General features: G+C 45.7%; 1 protein-coding gene across 1 annotated transcript; it reads left to right on the forward strand.

Annotated features, from left to right (window-relative positions):
• The first annotated feature begins 3615 nt into the window (after positions 1 to 3615).
• Positions 3616 to 18971, forward strand: LOC144948436 (uncharacterized). Its single transcript, XM_078877906.1, has 11 exons — positions 3616 to 4093; positions 6117 to 6628; positions 7100 to 7186; positions 8178 to 9024; positions 10020 to 10071; positions 10883 to 10901; positions 12714 to 12858; positions 13942 to 14453; positions 15110 to 15196; positions 15672 to 15815; positions 16673 to 18971. Exons 2-11 carry the CDS (start codon positions 6118 to 6120, stop codon positions 17683 to 17685), a joined length of 3417 nt encoding a protein of 1138 aa, XP_078734032.1. The 5' UTR covers positions 3616 to 4093; position 6117; the 3' UTR covers positions 17686 to 18971.
• The last annotated feature ends 29 nt before the right edge of the window (positions 18972 to 19000 follow it).

Here is a 19000-nt window from a genome sequence, read left to right on the forward strand (position 1 = left end):
AAAAACTACGTGGGACAAACTTGCAGATCCAAACATGTAATATCAAGGAACACCAGGTTTGCATTCAATCAGCCATTGTGGAACATGGCTGGTTGGGTCTAACACAACGTACAGTCTAACAGTGCCGAGGCCCTAGCAATAACAGAACACTTGCTCTTGTCTAATAAAATAATCCACTGGAATTGAAAATATTCCATAACATTTTAATCAGGAAGATATAAGCAGAGTTTAACTCTAAAGCAGCTATTCCGTTCCAGATCTTTCCAGATGCGCAACTGCACGTGCCCGGATAGGTCCAGCCAGGCCCAGGACAACCGATTATTATTGTGGGTGGTGACCATCCAGTTTCTATGCAATAATAGTCCTGGGAGCCAACAGGATAACCAGGACAAAAACACAACATTTTATAGTGGACATCAAGGGGCCCTTGAGTACAGACAAGAATTTTGCTTAGGCTCCAAAAATTTGCATCGTGCAACAAACCCAGAGTATCTATGCGAGTCCCAGCCAGTTCGCATCGATGGACGCGCGTCAGTGGTTGCTGTGAATTTCGTCACCACTCCCGACACACCAGCCAATCGGCAGCCAGGAAAACTATTTTGATGTCGCATGGCTAGCGTTGCATTTAGTCCCTGTGCAAGTGAATATTATGTAGAAACTTGCAGGAACACCCACGGGAAGCGATGTCAGCACGTTGAAGATATCGACGCAGGCCCTTGTTCACAGAAGAAGAATGGCACCATGAGGCAATCGTTCCGTCCATTCAGCCGGGTATATGTCAGTGGTGCATTTTTTAAAATAACGTGTGATTTTGTATTTAGTTGTGCAAGTGTATGAATGCATATATGTAGTTACTGATATATGTTCCTTTTCGTTGGAACGTCCATTTGCGTGTGTGAGAAAGTGGGTTTTTTACACACTTATTTAACTTGCCTGTGTATATGATGTGCTGTGTCGGCCTTAATAGGTGTTCGCTAACAGTATGTTAAAAGTCTATATGAGAAAACACTTTAAGACGCGGTGGAGAGAATTTGATGAAAGCAAGATGCCTCTGCAGTGGGAAACGCCAGCCGGAGGTGGGAAAATGTGGTAGCTGTGTTTTAAACCATGTTTTTCTATGTTCTCACGGAAATGTACGTATTCCTCTTGCATAAATCCCGTAGGGAATCGGAAGATTGAGGGAACAAATGTTCAACACCCACCCTAACCTCGAAGACCACGCATGTTTCTACAGAAGTTTACACAAGTTAAATTAACAATAGTTTCGATTTAAAGCTTTCGTGACTGCAGGGATTCATCTAATTGGTTCTTTCGGTAAAGTCACGTAGTAGGGAAATAATAAAATAATAAAAATAAAACATAACAGGTCTGTCGGAAAGACAGTGTCTTTCCGACATACCTGTTCTTCACCCGAGGACGGCTGCGTGCGTTGTGGCCGAAACGTGAGAATTGTATTTTATTATGTTTTATTTTTATTATTTCCCTTCTACGTGACTTTACCGAAAGAACCAAGAAGATTAACAATAGTTGTGGAGTTACGCTTGTACCGGTGGTGGTGGTGGTGATGAACAGTGTATTTTACTGATTGTTAATATTTTAACGTTACTAATTCAACACAATGACATTTTTAAGCAATGGAATTTTAAATAAAGGAGTTTTATCTCCAAACTATGATTGCGTGACACTTGAATGGCTGATTGTTTTGGAATGACACGAGTACTTTTTTCGTCACCAAACACTGACAAAATTCATTGCAATTTTCACACATTGAGATAGAAGCTGCTAAGATATTTAAGAAACACTTTTATAAATATTTTGTCTTCCGTTTGAGCGTTGTTAAGCGCTTCCTTACAAGTCTCGTGATCTGTGCCAATGACTTCCTTCACAAGGCAGCCTTTCTGGGGTGGCTTGGGATATTTCTCCCGTTACTGTTAGGATCTTTAATGTTTTAATTTGGCCGACTTGATGTAATTTCCTTATGCAATTATGCCTGCGGCATCGACACTGACTCTCAATACTCATACGCACGATTTGTATGTATGTTGAACTTCTTTTGCACCGTACGTAGCCATCCGTGACAATGTACGTTACGAACGACTTCAAGTGACTCAGTTCTAAAATACACTGGTTGTGAATGCAGTTTAGTTTTCCCCTCAACTAATTCGGAGTAGTTGCATGCACTCACATCAGCAAATACAGTAACAAATGAATCCCAGTGAATTATTGGGGATGGATTGGTGGAACAATGGTTTAGTGTGCTACGCCATGAACTCAGCCACCTGGGTTTGATTCCGGCCACAGCTAACATCAGTAGCAAGTGATATCCTGAGCAGTCTCCTCGGTGCACCTTTCACAAACCCCCACTGACTGGTCTGTGACAATGTAACCTCTAACAATCCCCATGACCTCTTCATTAGATGCAGAGCAACAACTCCAATTTCACATTCAGGTGGTCAAGGCAGACAACCGCGTCAGGAGCAGCGGAGTGATGTCTCCTTCGTATTCGTGGATCGGGCATCGCATCGTTTTACGTTGTACGGTCTGTTCTGGATTACCACAGTAGAACATGGGAGAGTTTAATTTTCGATTATTGTAAATCGGGTATCTGCATCTGCCAAGGTTTGTACTGATGCGGTTTAGGATGGACCATGAGTTTCGTGGAAGATTAAATATAGGAATCTTCTGCGTTCGATTTTTGTTACAAATTTACATGACCTACATGAATGTCATCATTCGATTCAATAATAATAATTACCACCCTTGTGAACCTAGGCAGCATCTTGTGGTTTCAGGGATCACGTGAAACCATTGCATCCAATCAATACGAATCAACATTTCATTAATCGGTTTATTTGCTGATGATACAAATGGAAAACTGATTCTTACACGAGATTCAATGCATTGAATCGTGAGCCTAATATCGATAATACACAAAGCGTGAAAGAGTAAGCCAGAATACCCACGATAGAGTGGCTCTCGAAGGCTTGACCTATGTTTTTGCGTAGGCCCCAATATATCATACCTGTCAATCAAATTTGTTGTCCGTATTGAAACGGCTGTACGCCGTATGGACCTGAACACTCAATTTCCCTGTAATAGAATACGGATAAACCGTATGGATTGACAGGTATGATATAGTGTAGTGTATAGCAATGTAGTGTATAGTGTAGTGTATAGCAATGTAGTGTACGGTGTAGTCGTGTACAGTAACGTAGTATATAGTAGTGTATAGTGTCGTAGGGGTCAAATCGTTATGGGCTGACAGCTATGCACATTAACACTGGAAACAACAACAACAACGTCCCCGTGCAAAAATAATATCCTTTAATTTGTTTACATCTTATTCTTGGTTCTTTCGGTAAAGTCACGTAGAAGGGAAATAAAAAATAATAATAATAAATGTAGTGCATATTTACTTTTATTATCTCCCTTCTACGTGACTTTACCGAAATAACTAAGCATATGAATCCATTGCAGTCACGAAAGCTTTAAATCGAAATTAGTTCACATCTCTTTTAAATTCCCTCCCCGCCCGTTTCCCCGCGTGCAAATCGCCGCGGTCCCTTAGCCCCCTCTTTCATTCGTTAAGAAGAAGGGAGGAGGAGGAGGCGAAGTCGTCGCTATTTTTGGAGTTCGCCATCCGCATTCCCCTGGCTACTGCGGCCCACAGCGAACGTACGCCACCACCACACACACACACGGCAGTAGCAAGCAGCCAATTTTAGCGAACTTTGTTTCTTTTATAAACTTGCTCTACCCCCCCCCCCTGCATCTCCCCAACCTCTCCCCCCCCCTTCTTTCTCCGCCAGCTTTAAAAGAACAACTTCAATCGTATTCGGTGGTTGGAGCGGTAACGCTGCGGTTTGGTTGGTGGGGTGCACTTTGCACTTGGAAAATCGTGGGCCACCACCACCACCATCATCACCACAACCATCATCACCATCGGAGTTGGGATTTATCGCGTGGCTAGCGAACGTCGCTGGCGATATAGCGAGATCTTTACACGCACAGCCTCCGAGGAGAACAAACAAAAACCGTGATCCTGGTTGCTTCGCCCACCCGTCAAGAAGCCTGCATTGACCAGCGTGGTGAAGTATGTCCGCACGACCACCCTTGACCCATTTACGAGCGGCACGGTGCGACGCTGGGGGGGGGGGGGGGGCACTCATCCAGCAGTGGAGAGGCAATAGGGGAGCGGTCTCTCGTCCGCTCACTTGCAAGTTGGGACAAAGGTTCCTATACAAAGCACGTGTTTGCGTCGGTTAGTTTTGTTTCTTAAATGTATAGCCGTGAAATAAATGATAATACGAATGGGGACAGCTCTTTGTTCGGTCCACTGCTGGATGAATACCCGTGTTTTCGTGTGAGCGTGTTGGGTTCATTGCGTTCCGGTTTTTTTTAATATACACAACGACAACATGAAAAGTGTCGTCTTGTGACCACGAATTACAGCGCACGTCAGATCTCGGATGCTTAAAAGCATTCTGTTGAGCCTGGTTGAGAGCTTTGATGGGTAACCACCGTGCATAATCGGTGTTACAGGCTGCAAGGGGCCGTAAGTGGAACAACGTGTGAGTGGTGGGCAGAGCAGCACCCACATCCCATTGTTCTGTGCTCCCAAGTCGCACGTGCTTTTCCACCTTCGCCAAACTTACATTGACCAACGTGGTGAAGTATGATCAATAACCCCTCCCCGTGACCTGCGGAGCGCGTGGAGGCCGTCATCCAGTAGTGGATTTGACAATAAGGGTTGTACAGCATACATGTTCGTATTGCACAGGGAGAGATTTCAGTTTTCAGTTGCATTTATTTGGTATAACCCTGTGAGCCATTCGGCTCTTGAATCGGGTGCAACCGCAACAAACAAAAAACAAAAGCATGAACAAGAAAACTACTTAAAGTGATTATGCGCAAACAGAAAAATCCAGGAAAATCCATCTATCGATAAGGCCACTGAAGTCTTAATGGCCGAGTCGGTAATTGATGACAACAGGTGACTTCTGGCTGGGAAAGCGCTTGACATCGGTGGGAGACATTGTGGCGGTGTTGAATTCAAATGTTGTTTACTCTGCGTCTTTGGTTGGGTAGCTTGTACAACGTTGACTGTTAAGTTGCACCCAATCCATTTGTCTTGTGGTGCTGCGTTGGACATGGCGCAATAAGCACGAATTGCAATCGCTCAACACATTTGCCCATGGCACATCGCTCACCGCCTTAGAAGGAAGCGATATAGGCCACGTTTCGGGCTATGACCCTTCATTAGTATCAACCACACTTGTTTACCCAGGAAAGCCTCACTGCGTCTCAACACTCAGAAGGGCCCTATCAAGTTTTTGCAGGAAGGGGCTTACTGCCGATTCGAGTAATTGTCAAGATTCAGGGTCGCAATTCGGTTCAAGAATCCCATTCTCTTTCGTCTCGTTTTAATCGTATTTTTTTGCTCTATTAATGCATGTGCATATAGTGCACACAGTTGCATGCTGTACATTGTCAATAGAAGGCACATAGATTATCGTATTTTCCTGCATATAACCCGCAGACGCATAGACCCCGCAAAAATAGCGTTTTGTGTTAAACAAATTTCAGATAGCCCGCACCTCCATATACCCCGCAGGGTCTTGTTTTGTTTGTAAAAAGTGGTATACCCCGTGGGTTATATGTGGGGAAAATACGGTAATTATCTATGTGCTCTTTTCAATTCTCTTTAATGGCAAATGTTATCATTGACGAATGCGAGCGGCAGTAGGACTGCCGCAGGGCGCAGATTATATGGCTAATCATCACTGATGACTATTGTTTAATATATTTTTTAAATAATTTGTGCGTACACATATTTAGCCCTTTTTCCAATCACTGTAGGATTCACGGCCATTTGTTCGAATTAAATCTCAATCCCAAATCGTGACAACTGTATTCATCAAATCATTGGTAGCAGTAGGGTTATTCGTTAACAGGGTTTCTTCCCACCAGCAAATGCATTCACATTTTCTAATCATTGGTTTTGTGAAGCAATGGTGTCTCTAATGCAAATGCATTTTGGAGGCAAATGAAAACTGTGCATTGTAACTGTTAAAACTTATGTCGGTGTCCAATGAATGTATTGCACATCTCATCAGGATGGCGTGTGCAGTGGCCACCCCATTGCTGGAGCCGAGCGGGGACTTCCCGGCGTGGCTGGAGGCGCAGGGCGTGAACGAGGAGGTGGCCCGGGCCATGAACTCGGAGCTGGGCATCCGGGACTACGGGGTCCTGCGTGCCTGTGTCAGGGACGGCCTCGTGCGGGCCGAGCTGCTGGCCACGGCGCGCGACCGCCTGCCCTTTGGCTTCTACGCCGTGCTGCGGCAGGTGGTGAAGGCCCTGCAGGGTGCCGAGCCCCACGACCCTGAGACGCCGCACTGGGACGCTGCCACCGGCGCCCCCTCCTATCCGGGCGACGTGACGCTGGGAGGCCTTGTGGATGTGCTCCTCACACTGTTCAGTGGCTTGAGCCGGGAGCTGCAGTTGTGTGTGCAGAGGCTGGGAGGCATGGATGGCAATGAAGTGTGCACCGAGTATTCCCCTTCACCTACTACGGCAGTCACCCTGGAGGACGGTGCAATGCATGAAATTGATGATTGCAACATCAATGGTAAATTTACATTCTTAGAACTAGGCGCATCTCTTTACATTGTCATACTTATCAAGTAGGATTCTAGATCTACGTCCCAAATGGAGTATTCATCCCATGACCTGATGTAGATAGCACAATGAGAAAATGTTTTAATGTTGTAGAAGGGTATAGAGTTTTGGCTATATGGACATCTGAAGATGTAGCCTTGAACCTGACTGATGCTGCTTCATCAAAAGGTAACACCTTTTGAGACTAGGCTCCAAAGAAAGCTGTCTCTGGTGTGGACCAATCAGTTTCAAAGACAATGCATATATTATCAGAGTATGTTTTTTGTTTGCATTCTGACCACAAGTATTGTGGGTAATGCAGACATGATTCCTTGTAAAAGGTTTCAGTTTGGTGTTTTAACATCTTAACACCTGTTTTGTTTCCAGAAAAAAGGGGAAAACCTATTCTTGTAATTGATGCTGTGTTCTTGAATTTCCCCAGATGAGGTTGGAGAGAACCAAAACTCGGAAAGAGAAGAGGATGGCCCCAACGAGACATTGCACACGATTAAAACGGAGCACTTCAGAGGTAAACCTTACATAATGATCTATATTTAAACATTTAAATTGTTCTGTTTCACCCAACAGATTCAGCACGGTTGGCTACTGATGGTGCAGAAAAAATTCAACGTACAACTGCATTTAAATTGCACGGGAAAATAAGTGAGGTTTAGGATAGTGGCTTATACAGCTGTCTTGACTGTTGATTCATGGTTCAATTTGTTTGGAGAATGTGTTATGAACAAATAGCTTCGGCCACTTCAGTGGTTTGATCGTGTTGATACTGTAACTTTTGACTCGGTAGGTGAAAGGAACACACGTATGGACATGGGAAATTCTGACCCAGAGCGTATATCGCACAAATTAAAGACTGAATTGCTGTGAAGGTGAATCAGGATTGCAACAATACATTTCAACATGTTTCATGTGACCTCACTGCCAGACAAACGAGAGGAAGTAGTGCTAATCTGAAACAGTCACAACAAGGTCAAATTACAGCATACAGAGCAAAGGATGCAAGTTTACAGGACCTTCAATTTTTATGGAACCACTTTCAGTTGACCCCCACATGTAATAAAAGGGAAGTGCAGTAAAATATATCGTACTTCATCGTCTATGCTGCCTGCCTTCAACCCACACTGACCATTGTGGTGAAGTATGGTCAATAATCACCAAGACGCACATACCATAGGAGGTCCTCATCCAGGAGTGGATTTGACAAAGGGCCATACATTTACATTAGAAAAATAGACATTTTTTCTAATCCCCAATTCAAGTGTTTGTGAATTTCTCTATCCAGTTTTTCCACATATGCTGACTGAATGTCTACATCACCAACATGGCAGATCACCACAGTGATACATTTTGACCCACAGCATCAAGTCAAGGGTGTGAGATCAGGCTACATTGAAAGAGTGGCAATGTCTTTGCTGAGGTCTGATTTTTAACAACTGAAATCCCCCATACCATAACTAACTTGGTTTTTATTGTTTTTTCTATATCTCAAAATAAAATCAAAGGTGATGCAGGACTCGCCATCACAGGCGTGCTCTCGCTCGTCGAGAGAAAATCAAACCTCGAACACGTTAAGGAAGATCCACAGATTCACCAACAGCAGCTGGAGCAGCAGACTGGTGACGAAATACAAATCATCGCCGACGCTGAAGAAATGTCTTCGTGCAAAGTGAACACGCACATGCCAGCTGATACACAACACACTTCTGAAAGCCAGGAGAACCTGAATCATAATTTTACTCCCTTGAATGACAAGGATATGCCGTTAGAGCTCCAGCATGATGAACCGAAATCTTCAAGATCTAGTTCGATGAGAAACGTGAATGAAAAATCCGAAAAGAAGCCCTTTGAGTGCACAGTGTGCAACAAGAAGTTTGCACGGAAATACCAATTTCTGACCCACCAGCGTGTGCACACGGGTGAGGAGAAGATGATTCACTCCATGTGCGACCTTTCTTATCCCCAGTCTTCCGAATTTGGGGCCCATGAGCAGATGCATGAGGAGGAGGAGGAAGAGGAGACGCACCCGTGCAAGTTCTGTGATCAAAGCTTCGCATACAAATCGATGCTCACGGACCACATGCATTTACACTCGGAGTGGAGGCCCTACCAGTGCAAGATTTGCGACAGCAGCTTCTTCCGTAACGATCACTTGCAAATGCACGTGCGCACGCACACAGGCTTACGGCCGTACCAGTGCAAAGTGTGCACGAGAAGTTTTATGCGTAGTCATCATTTAAAGGTTCACGAGCGCACGCACACAGGCTTGAGGCCTTACCAGTGCAAGACGTGCAATGCGACCTTCATATGTAGTCACCACTTGAAAGTCCACGAGCGCAAACACTGTGGACAGTGATGGTAATTGAACAAAGTGCGTCAAATTCTTGACTTTCTTGAGTACCAGCCCCTGTGGCGTAGTGTGGATGGCACAGGTCCATAGTGAAAGAAGAGAAATGGGAACCTCTGTCTCAATCACCCTTGCCTCTTTGTAGCCTCAAACCTGGGCCCTTTCTGCCCCATTGGCCTTTGTGCAGTTGCACTGCTTGCACACTGCAAAGCTATTCCTCTGACAACCCCCAAGAATTGAGCCCATTTGTCAGCCGATGCAGTTTTATTTTCACAAGTACATTTGAGTTCACATCCTCCCTCACACCATATATTGATGTTCCGGGTGTTGGTTCTCGGGGCATCGGTGGTATAAGGTATAACTCCCACAGTGAACTCTTCAGAGCAGGTGGTGGGAGGAGGGGGGAGATTTTCTGTGGGCGGGGAGTGAGGGTTGGCTGGACATTACCATTCTTGGTTGATTCTGGGTTTTTCCGTTTGAGCTTAAAGCTCTCATTCTACAGGATTTAGATTGGGCCTAATGAATTCAGCCATTGAGTATGGGAGGGGAGTTGGTGATTATTTCACGTACTCAATATGGTTTTCCTGGCCCGATATATGGAAAGTCCTGAACAAAGCTTTCTATGCTCGTGTCAGCCCCGCTTCTCTTAGGCTCAACGGGGTAGTTTCCATACCGATATTGACAAGATGTATTGTTAATCTTATTGAAAACCACCATTATATGTTCATAGAGCTCAGCAATAGTCGGACATGAGCGTAAAGCACGTTTGTAATTGTGTAATATATCTTGGGGGGGTCATTCGGACATGAGGCTGCACCAAACTTAGCCCTCCTCTGGTTGTTTGTAGGCCCCATGTAAGAGTTTGATTTGGACAGTTCTCATGTGGAAGCATTTTTGCCCTTTGGGAGGTGGATTTCTAAATCTGGGTCCATGTCTGGTTGGGGATTGGCCCATTTGCAATTTGCTCCCACATTAACCATTCTCGCATGTATCCCACCAGTGGCGTGGGAGGGGTCGTGAAATGGGCCCTCAAACGGCCAGGAGGGCTGATCGTTAGAAATATTATCTAGCTCCTCTCTTGCTCGACAGAGCTCAACCCCACGTCTCCTTACCTTGGGAGTGTCTTAATAGTAGTTATCGAGGAGCCTCTGTCCCCTTACTTTCCTGAGCCACGCACCCCTTGCTATAAGGACCTCTATGAGGTGGGCAAAGGCGATGTGGGAGGTTACGCACTTAACCCTTTCCCATTCCGATGACGTACGTGTATGTCGTCACCTTTTATTCCGATTCCATTCCCATGACATACGTGTACATCATCAAAACAAAACCGGAAGAAAAACTAAAATAACTTTATCAGTACCGAGGCTCCCCCAACGCCATGCAGGAGGGCGTGTGGCACAGTTTGGCACTAGCCAAACTGAGTGCGGTCGTGTTCCTGTAGTTCTCTGCGTTGACTACAATGTCTTTTAAAAACAATGGTGCTATGCCTCGAAATAAAATTTACGCTGACCCGCTTCCGCGTTCCAAGCATCCCTCGGAGGCAAATGGAACCCACCCTACAACTTGCAAACGTCTTGAAACGGGAAAGTGTTACTTTTCCATTAGCGACCCTATTTTCAACTTTCCTATGTTATCTTTTCAACCGTTTATCCCTAAGCAGGCCTCCGTCTGGGGCCCATGTCCTGTGCATCCACTCCTTCGGGTCCAATACCAATTGTGTAAGGACTGGGGTGTGATCACACATTTGGAAGTCCAGAATTTTTACTTTTGTGACTGAGAGGGGGGTGTTTGACAACAGAAAGTTGTCTCTCCTTGATAACGTCCCGTGCACTCTAGAAGCGTATGTGTGATCTCTCTCCCCAGAATTCAAGGCCCTCCAGGGGTCTGTCAGATGATGGGCTGAGGAGATCTCAGCTCGGAGTCCTCTGTCTGGCGTGCGCCTCCGTTTTTGGGGGATTTGACCTGGCTGATCCAGTTTTTTTACATTGAGTACAAGTAGCAGATTCATCTCTTTGATATTGATAATTGCAGGTTAAATACAACAGTTTTTAAGAAAATGAATTTTTTATGCAAACATTTTGATTCAATTGATTTCATGGGTCAGATCGTGCAAGTAAAATGAGAGTCGTTAAAAACTCCACCTTACACAGAATTATCACGCAGCGAAAACTGACTGAAAATGCTGGTTGTAACTGCCAGTGAAACGTTGCAAATTGTTAAATGTTATGGGTAGCTCTCCAACACACCGGTGTCTAGAAGCACTCAGTGGCATGTTCACGTGACGCATTTATTGTCTGTGTCGGTTGGAAGAGAGTGTACAACACATTTTACGCGATATTAACCAAATATCTCTTATGACTCATTGGTTGTGAAAGCCATTGTGTTAAAATCTTATAGTGTTTGGGAAGGGCGCTGCAGTGGTGAGATGTTAACTCCCTCGCCTGGTATGCAGGAGGTCGTGGGTTCGATTCCGACGGTGACCGCCTGTGTATTTGGCGTTTGCGTATCTTCCTGTGGTCGTGTGGATTTTTTTCCGGGTCCTCCAGTTTTCCCCTCTACATTTAGAAACATCCGTTTTGAGTATTTGGCTACTATAAATTTCCACATGATAAGCCACTGTTGAGCTATCATTTGTGGCCAGGTCGCTTCTGAAAAAATAGCCACAAAAAGAAAGTATGTAAATTTTATGTCCAGGTTTAGATTATTTAGCCGCGTGTTAAATAAAGACTTTAACTGACATGTTTGTACCGGTTGTAACTTTTTTTTGTTAGTCATAAAAAATTGTAGACTGCTAAAGTAGTAAGGTGACGGCTAGCAACCGCTGAGAATCTGGGTTCAAGTCTGGGCAGCAGCAACAGCCCATGGTTAAACCGGCTTCTCATGTGCAGTGAGTTGATGGTATACCAACAAAAATATAGTTTTTATTTGCTTTGGCCAAATTAAAGTTACGAAAATGTTATTAATGTAGATTAATAGGCTGTGTGCTCGTCAGTTTGACCGTCACCGACATGGTTCAGCCTCCTCCCTGTGTTATGAATCCGGCCAACGTCCATCCACGGCTGAACAATCATTTGGCAAGAGATATTGGAGCCGGTCCTGAACAATCCCCACCCCCCAATCCTTCCTCCTCCAACCCACTGTGACCAACGTGCTGAACTATGGTCAAACAACCCCACGTGGCCAACACGGCATGGTGGTGTCGGTGGGGGGGGGAAAGCCCTTCACTGAATAGCAAAGGGGCCGTCCATAAATGACGTCACGCACCTAGGGGGTGGGGTCAGACATTTGTGACTGTGACAAGGGGTGGGGGGGGGTTTGAGAAATGTGACGTCACATCAAAATGCGCAACTTAAAATAAACACAGACAACACGTTCTAATTAATTAAATAGACTTTTAAAAAAAATTCTCCTACAACATCAGAGTGTAGCGCCACATTAAATACGCACTACAATGACAATAGTTTAAAGCGATTTGAAGCATGTTTTAAAAAATGGGGGGGGGCAGAGCTTTGTGGCGTCATTTGAGGGGGGGGGGGTCTGACTTTGTGCGACGAGGGGGGGGGGTCAAAAATCGTCCAAAATCGCGTGACGTCATTTATGTACGGCTCCAAAGGGAAACCCGCAACATCCGGCGCGTCAAGAGTGCCGCCTGTGCAGTTGTGGTCAAATTGCCGCGTTCCCTAACTTCGCTGAGTCTGGGAACGGCGCCTGGTGCGTGAAGAAGAAGCAGCAGCGGGTATCTTGGCCTCCGTTTTGTACCATTCCGAGACCGCGGCTTCCAACATCATCATCGTCGACAACAACAGCATCGTTAACATCCACAACAACAACAACATCAGGTACGGAAAGTAACAACATCATCGGCTAACAGCAGCGGCGTAAAACGGCGATATTCAACCAGTATCATCAACATCGTCGGCTGCAGAACGCAAGCATCAAAAGTGAGTTTACTGGGAAACTTAATTTCATGGGACCTACATGACAGTATACAATAGGCGACGTTTCGGGCGATGGCCCTTCACAAGCACACAGGCCGCTGAGGAAGGGTCCATAAGAGGTTTTTGGGGTTAGATCGCGTAAATATAAATGTGTCGTTAAACCCGCCACCACCCGACAGACAATAAGTAAAGGTTTGTCACGTAAACAGAACACGCCAATTCGTTGCTAGTTCAGCACACCGATGTTGTTGGAGAGTAAAACCCACAACATTGACAATTCGAGTACGTTGTTGCGCTAGTAATTACAACTAGCATCAGGCTGAACTAGTAAGGAATTGGCATGTTTTGTTTACGTGACAAACCTTACTATAATGGGCTGTGTCGGGTGGTTTCGGATTTAACGACGAATTTATATTTTACGCGATCTAACCCAAAAACCTCTGTGGATATTGCTCGCGAAAACCTCTGTGTTAAACGGAAGGGTCATTTGCCCAAAACGTCGCCTATTATATAATTTAATTTTAAGGCGGTGCTATTGACATGTTAAGGTAATTGTTTTATTTGTGCTTGTGTACCACTGTCAGTGCAGCATCACAAAATACTGTGCTATACAGTACATCTTTTTAAAATTAAATTTTCACTGTTGATGGCAGGCCAGTGTTTCTGTATGACATGAAGCCTGAAACTTGTACCACATCTATGAAACATGACTCGGGAATACCTTAAAGCTTTACAACCCACAACACTCACCCATGGTGAATCACTGTGATCTGGCCACAAAGCTCTGAACACCTCTGGGAAGACATCGTGGTGTTTGGGTTACTCCCCACAATCTTATGTAACTCCCGTATGCCAGAATCGCGAAAGAATAGTGTCCACATTTAAAATGAAAAATTAATTCACTTTGCAGCTGAAAGGTTGTTTGTTTTGTATGAGTCTATGTGGTAAAAGTATTTTTGATAAAATTGCTGCCCGTGTACCAAGCCCCACCAGAATGGCGTGCGCGGTGGCCACCCCGGTGCTGGAGCTGAGCGGGAACTTCCCGGCATGGCTGGAGGCGCAGGGCGTGAACACGGAGGTGGCCCGGGCCATGGACTCGGAGCTGGGCATCCGGGACTACGGGGTCCTGTGCGCCTGCGTCGGGGACGGCCTCGTGCGGGCCGAGCTGCTGGCCACGGCGCGCGACCGCCTGCCCTTCGGCTTCTACGCCGTGCTGCGGCAGGTGGTGAAGGCCCTGCGGGGCGCCGAGCAACACGACGACGGGACGCCGCGCTGGGACGATGCCACCGCCGCCGTCACGTCCTCCCCTCGCAACGTCACGCTGGGAGGCCTGGTGGACGTGCTGCTCGCACTGTTCAGTGGCTTGAGCCGGGAGCTGCTGCTGTCCGTGCGGAGGCTAGGAACCATGGACAATGTCGGAGCTGTCGATGTGGATTCGCATTTGATTTCTCCTGAGGACAATGTGGTTGACGATACAGATGAAGATGCGGCTCATGGTAAAGTCGTTCAGTTCGCGGAGGTGCTTCGTGAATGCTCATGTGGCATACTGATTATCCTATCATAAATGTTTAAGATAAGCCATGTGTAAATAATATTGCAGTGGTAGATTTCTAAAATGCATATTTCTGCCACAGCCAGACTTAGAAATTGCAGTCAACCGTCCCTCATTGAGAGGTCACTCATTCTTCTCTGCTCCCGTTATTGTCTGCAACTCGCTTCCCGCCAGTCATCTGTGCAGCTGACTCACTGTCCTTAAGTCAATTCTGAATGTGGGGTAACCCACATTCGGTAACATCCTGGCTTCATTCAAACACACGATGATCTGCTTTTCATTAAAAAAAAAATACGTATCATGTTCACACAATTAACTTAACAATTCACTCACTATCCCCTCGATCCCCATGCTCTTAACAAAATACTACTTTCTAGACAGTGTATTGCATTTTATTTTCCAGTGTAAATTATCAAGGGGTAATTCATCCTCAATATGAGGATAAACTGGCTGCATCTGCAAGGGGGGATGGGGAAATGTTAAGTGCCTAACGTGTAACCTGTCTGTATGTATCTATCAATTTTTAGTGGCATATAAATAATATCACCTGTTTGGGTTACCTTTCTAAGATGTCACTGTCGTGTTCTTGAATCTTCGCAGATGAGGCTGGGGGGAATGCAGACTGGCAGAGAGAAGTCATCAGCCCAAGGCAGACATTACAAATGATTAAAGAAGAGGCAAGTGCAGGTAAGGCTGCACTAACCAAAAAAAAACAAACACCATAAATCATCTGCTTGGCTAGCAGATTCTTCAATAAGGCCTTTAAACACTGTAAGCTTTATGATCTTCCGTTTTTAACTGGTACAGCATATACCAACACTCTCAGGCATGTTTATCTGGGTTCCATGCTGTCACCAGTCTCGTCCATTGGATATCCTCTGTCGCACAGCAACTTTCCCTAGCCCACTTTTTAGATGGACATTGTTTCTAATGTGCCTTTTCTCTTAATCCAAGAGTTCCTGTTTCTGTATTGTGTTATTCCAAACATGCATCGCCACGCTTTTTTGTAGGAGGGTGTTATTTTTTTCAGAGGCCGCAGACATTTGTTCAGATTGGACAAATAGGTCTCGAAACCAGAGTTTCAGCGACTAGATCAGCGATGGGACTATATTACGGCGAATTCATGTAGAACGGTGCGATGTTTTTTGGGACTTTTTACCAGATTACGATGGAGAGAGGCCAACATCAAGCGTGGAGGATTCGGACCCCATCACGGTGCTACGTCATTTAAAGACGGAGCCCTTTGATGGTAGAGCTGGATTATCATCACTGACCACACATTCTATAAAAAATATTATTTTACCAGGTAAGGCCTCACTGAGCTATGTAGCGCTTTGTTAGAAGCGACCTGGCCAAATATTATAGCTAAACTAAGTGGGTTATCACATGGAAATTTATAGCAGCCAAAATACTCTTAAATGCACGTTGATTCTAAATGTGGAGGGAAAAACTGGAGGACCCGGAGAAAAATCCACACGACCAAGGGGAGAACATGCAAACTCCAAATATACAGTTGTCAGGGTGGGGATTGAACCCATGTACTGTATACCAGAAGAGGTAGTTAACATCTTACCACCACGGCACCATTCATATTGCCTATGACCAAATCACCCTAAATTTGCCAAATCTCGTTTGGATCTTGGAAGCTCAGCAGGTCTTAACCTGGTTGATACCTGGACGGGTCACAACTGGATGAGAAGAATCAGTGGCAAATAACATCTGAACCAATCCTAAATATCCTCCCTTTATCAACTAACACAGACCAAGTATGGTCAAACAACTTTCCATGGTTGAGAGTGTGGTGAGGCCTTCATCCAGCAGTCGATTGACTAAGGCATGTATATACATTTTCAGCTTGTTTTCCAGGCACTCCTATATCTTCCCAAACCCAAAAGAATACTCAAAAGGAACTGAACTAGCATTCTAGATTAGGACAATTCTGATCTTGACTGTTTTCTCGAGAGCCATTCAGGATATTTCTAGGTAATAAATAAATAATTTAGGTAACATTCCATTACACTTCGGTAATTATATCTGTTATGATGTCCATTGCTCCTGGGTACAGTCCAAGGGCCCAGTCCCATTTAGATGTATCTTCTTACAAGCGGAATTTAATTTTGGTTGTCTTATTGATGGAGTATTTGTCTTGTATTCGCACTATAGGTAAAAATACTATTGAAGATTTTCCAAGATTCGTCCATCAAGAGGAGACCTCGTTTCAAGGGCTGGGAATATGTGTGGAAAACTCCACCAAGATTGGCACTCACCAACAAGTGAATCAGCAGCAGCGAATGGACAACGAAACGCAAGACAACACCGACGTATTTGACAGGTCTCACAGCACCAAGTGTTCAACTGAGGCGTTCAGCGGCCATTGCTCCGAGGAAGAGATGCCGAACAGAAACGCTTTTCTGCCAAGTGACGAGCAAGGTTTTGCCTTTGAAAATCACGAACCATTTGATTTCCAGTCCTGCGCACAGTGGCCCACAACGTCCGGTTCCCTGAACAAGGGAGTAGACGTGGCAGCGGTGAAGAAGCCTTACCAGTGCGCAGTATGCGATAAGCGTTTTGCGCAGAACTGCCTTCTCAAGTACCACCAGCGGATGCACACGGGCGAGAAACCATTCCGCTGCAAGATGTGCGACCATTCCTTCACCCAGTCGTCCCACCTGAAGGCGCACCAGCGCACGCACACGGGTGAGAAGCCCTACCAATGCAGTCTGTGCAGTCAGAGTTTCTCGCGCAGTCGCAATTTGAAAGCCCACCAGCATACGCACACGGGCAAGAAGCCGTACAAGTGCGAGCTGTGCAGCAAAAGCTTCCTGCGCAGCGATAGCCTAAAGACCCACCAGCGCAAACACACGGGAGAGAAGCCATACAAGTGCACGGTGTGCAACCAGACCTTCGTGAAAAATTACCACCTGAAGGTCCACGAGTGCATGCACACGGGCGAGAAGTCATTCAAGTGCAGCTTGTGCAGTAAGAGTTTCTTGCGTAGCGATAGTCTAAAGTCCCACCAGCGTACACACGCACGGGCGAGAAGCCCTACAAGCGCAGGGTGGGCGATTAGAGCTTCCCGTAGCCAAAGTCTTAACATCCACCAGTTCATGCACGCCGTGGGGACAAGTTATGATGCAAGGCGCCCACTCAAACCTTCTTGTGCGGTACAGTTTTAAACACCTGTAATGAGAGAGCGCCATCCAGTGGGTGCCAGAGGATAACTGGGTACAGGCACTTATGTAATCGGCATCCAGTCCTAAGAGGGAATGACATCTGGGCCAAAGGTGACGGGCAGAGTCGAGATGCTTCGGGAACCATCGGGAAGGTTCCACGAGGGGGCATGGCTAGAGGCGGAGCCTAGCTCCGCCAGGGGAAAATATAAGCAGGGGAGAACTCGGTCGGTGTAGGGAACCTGCGGTCCGGACTAGGTCGCTGCTTGTCATCTCCTCTCTTCGCCACCGACCACGTGCCGGGTTCCCCAGTGACGCTTGCCTCTTCTCTTCGGCACGCCGCCAGCGAGACCGGGGGAGCGCAGCGAACCTCGCCGGTGGACCGGAGAGAGACGCCTCATCCATGGCGTTATTATATAATTGCAATACCCTCCCCCTGCTTGCCTCGAATCACTGTACCAGATTGAATTGAATTAAATGATGAAGTCACCCTGATGCTCTATTTAAGACCGGAAGCAACAGGAGAGCTTCACCATTCTTGCCCGATGAAGCTGATTGTAATTATCAGCGAAACGTCGTACTCAAATTTTAAAATGCTGTTGATTCTCTCTTCAGCACACCGGGTGGGCTAAAGAAGGCAATTAATTTGTCCTTTGAAAACGTGACGCATTTTTTTACTGTTTGGCTGTGTCGGGTGGTGGAGGGTTACGACACATTTATAAATAGCGCGATCTGACCCAAAAATCTATATTATGAAGGGAAATTACCCGGAGAGGGAAAAAGAGGAACCGTTGCAGTGCTACAGTTAATAAAGAAGCACTCTTTTCACAATCGTCGTGGAAGTCGTTTATTACACACCTAACAGCCTGCACCGTATGTCACGGACTCGCACAAGCGGTTTAAACGAGAGGAGCGAATGGATGTAAGACCAACGTAGCATTCGTGAAGGATGTCGGGCTAATTGTCTGCAGAATAGTTAAAGCGAAGACCATTTGATTCACAAGCGAATGCGGAAAGTGGGCAAATGCGGGCCTCGTTGAGCTGGATTGGAGACTTAACGCTTGGTTACTGTTCTAAAGTATTTTTAAGTTTTTGCGTTTTATTCTGATTTGTGTACACACTTATTCTGTTGGCATCATGTCACGGGGTGAGAAAATTCCACTTGGAACTCGTGCAGCTGTCGGCGCACCACCTTGTCATAGAACGGGCCCGAGAAGATGACATTTGTCCACACAAGGGTCACTTTTTATAAGCAGAGTATATTCATCGCATGACAAACCAAATAGTTTTCGTTTACACCATTGGAACCTCCTTTGCCAGT

This window comes from Lampetra fluviatilis, chromosome 3 (assembly GCF_964198595.1).
Source record: "Lampetra fluviatilis chromosome 3, kcLamFluv1.1, whole genome shotgun sequence".
In the NCBI taxonomy this organism is placed as follows: domain Eukaryota; kingdom Metazoa; phylum Chordata; class Hyperoartia; order Petromyzontiformes; family Petromyzontidae; genus Lampetra; species Lampetra fluviatilis.